The 2,332-nt window shown below is 35.8% G+C and overlaps 1 protein-coding gene across 1 annotated transcript in view; it reads left to right on the top strand.

The window, feature by feature from the left end:
* The window catches only part of LOC101856410 (VAO-type flavoprotein oxidase VAO615), a gene marked incomplete at its 5' end in the record, with an annotated part of 6,369 nt that overhangs the window by 3,474 nt on the left and 563 nt on the right, over nucleotides 1-2,332 (top strand). Inside the window, 2 exon segments of the mRNA XM_013080392.2 lie at nucleotides 1,064-1,171; nucleotides 2,140-2,238. Coding sequence (XP_012935846.2) covers nucleotides 1,064-1,171; nucleotides 2,140-2,238 — 207 coding nt within the window.

Raw genomic sequence — 2,332 nt, 5'->3', positions numbered from 1 at the left:
GTGTGTGTGTGTGTGTGTGTGTGTGTGTGTGTGTGTGTGTGTGTGTGTGTGTGTGTGTGTGTTTGTGTGTGTTAAGCGTGCTAAGGACCCGTCACTAAAATTATAAAATTATAATTAATTGAACTCAACAATGCAAATTAAATGTGCTTTTATACACGTCATTACTTGTTGTTAATGCATCATGCTCTTGTTCAGCTTTAATAATGACAATACATCCTTCCTTTAACGATGTACATGTGACAATGAACTGTCCTGAACAAAACAACTATCCGGACCACGTATGGCGTTCTTTCGATTATCCATTCTCTCAAGTATCAATTTTCGCCATTATTCATTTTCTGAATCATTCATTCTCTCAAGTATTATTCATTTTCCGAATTACCCATTCTCTTAATCATCCATTCTCTCAAGTAATATTCACTTTCTGAATTACCCATTCTCTTAATCACCCATTCTCTCAAGTATTATTCATTTTCTGAATTACCCATTCTCTTAATCATCCATTCTCTCAAGTATTATTCATTTTCTGAATTACCCATTCTCTTAATCATCCATTCTCTCAAGTATTATTCATTTTCTGAATTACCCATTCTCTTAATCATCCATTCTCTCAAGTATTATTCATTTTCTGAATTACCCATTCTCTTAATCATCCATTCTCTCAAGCATCCATTCTCTCAGTTATCCATTCTCTCAGTTATCGGCCCGTTCTTGGAACTCTTTTATCCGGCCCAAATAATATGATGATAAAAGTATTTTGTCTATCACTTGCTGGTATATTTGACCAGGTCTGTACGGGGCATTGACCATGTATTGCACCGAGTTTGACGCATGCATCAACGGAAAGTAGAAAATAAAAATCAGAAGATTGAAAAATACAAACATAGAAATAGAAAACAGAACAAAAGAAAAAAAACCCAAAACCATGAAAAATGTGTTATTCTCTCCGAAGATAAATAGATCGTAGGTCCTTAAATTTAAAAAAAAAATTCTTTCTCGTGTATTCATCCATTCTCTCAATTATTAATTCTCTTCATTATTCTCTGAACAATCCATTCCTCAGGTGCTGAAGCTTGGCACAGATCACAACCTGATGGTAACCATCCAGTCTTCTGGTCACTCCTACATAGGCCGCTCGACTTACGACGGGTGTATACAGATAAATCTAGGGGTAACATGGAATCCATTTAGCTACTGTCGTTACTATTTATTTGTTGTGTCGTCCATTCGGCGATGGACGTTGAATTCGGAGGTCCCGTCTCTTATATAACCAGCTGGTTGGCCTATTACAAAGAGCTATATCATGGCACATGTGGTTTAGTGTTCATAGACCGAAAGGTAGCGGGTTCAAAACCCGTCAAGGCCCGTCGTTATATCCTTGGAAAAGGCATTAAAACGGATAGAGAAATATCTTGCCGGCTTGTTATTGTTTGAGCGATTAACAGGCTAGCATCTATCTATCTATCTATCTATCTATCTATCTATCTATCTATCTATCTATCTATCTGTCTATCTATCTATCTATCTATCTGTCTTTCTATCTATCTATCTATCTATCTATGTATCATTCTATCTATCTATCTATCTATCTATCTATTTATCTATCTATCTATCTATCTATCTATCTATTCTTTCAGTTATCTATCTATCTATCTATCTATCTATCTATCTATCTATCTATCTATCTATCTATCTATCTATCTATCTATCTATCTATCTATCTATCTATCTATCTATCTATCTATTACTATTATTATTATTGTTATTATTATTCAATCATTATGATGATGATGATGGTGATGATGATTATATTTGAGTTTCAATAAAAGAGAGGGTATTGAAACCTTGATTTTTCCTTGATGTTTCAAAGCTCCTCACTTATTTTACTTGGTCGGTCTCATCGGAGAGTGACGTTCAAGTCGGAGGTCCCACCTCAAAAATTAATATTTATTAGGCTACCGATCGATTGTTTTTTTCCCTCCTTTTCCCACTCTTTCCCTCTCACAACTTGTCAAAATGCTCAGCCGACTTTAAGATATTTGTCTATTTTTTGTGCTTTGGAGATAATTCCTCTTTCTATTCTTCGAACAAAACAAAGTAAATGGATGATTTAAATGTCAATGTTTTTGGTTATTGCAGAAAATGAAGAAACGCACGGTGAACCTAAACAGTGAGAGAAACGAGGCAGGGGAGATCACTGTGGAGAGTGGAAACTCTTGGCTCGAAGTTTATACAGAGGTGATGTCCCTTCTGTGATGAGAGTGACAGAGACGGCGAGAAAGATAGACAAGCACACGCAAGAGAGAGAGAGAGAGAGAGAGAGAGAGAGAGA

The sequence above is a fragment of the Aplysia californica genome, unplaced genomic scaffold (genome assembly GCF_000002075.1).
Source record: "Aplysia californica isolate F4 #8 unplaced genomic scaffold, AplCal3.0 scaffold00084, whole genome shotgun sequence".
Lineage (NCBI taxonomy): Eukaryota > Metazoa > Mollusca > Gastropoda > Aplysiida > Aplysiidae > Aplysia > Aplysia californica.
This window is presented reverse-complemented; position numbering and strand designations above follow the sequence as displayed.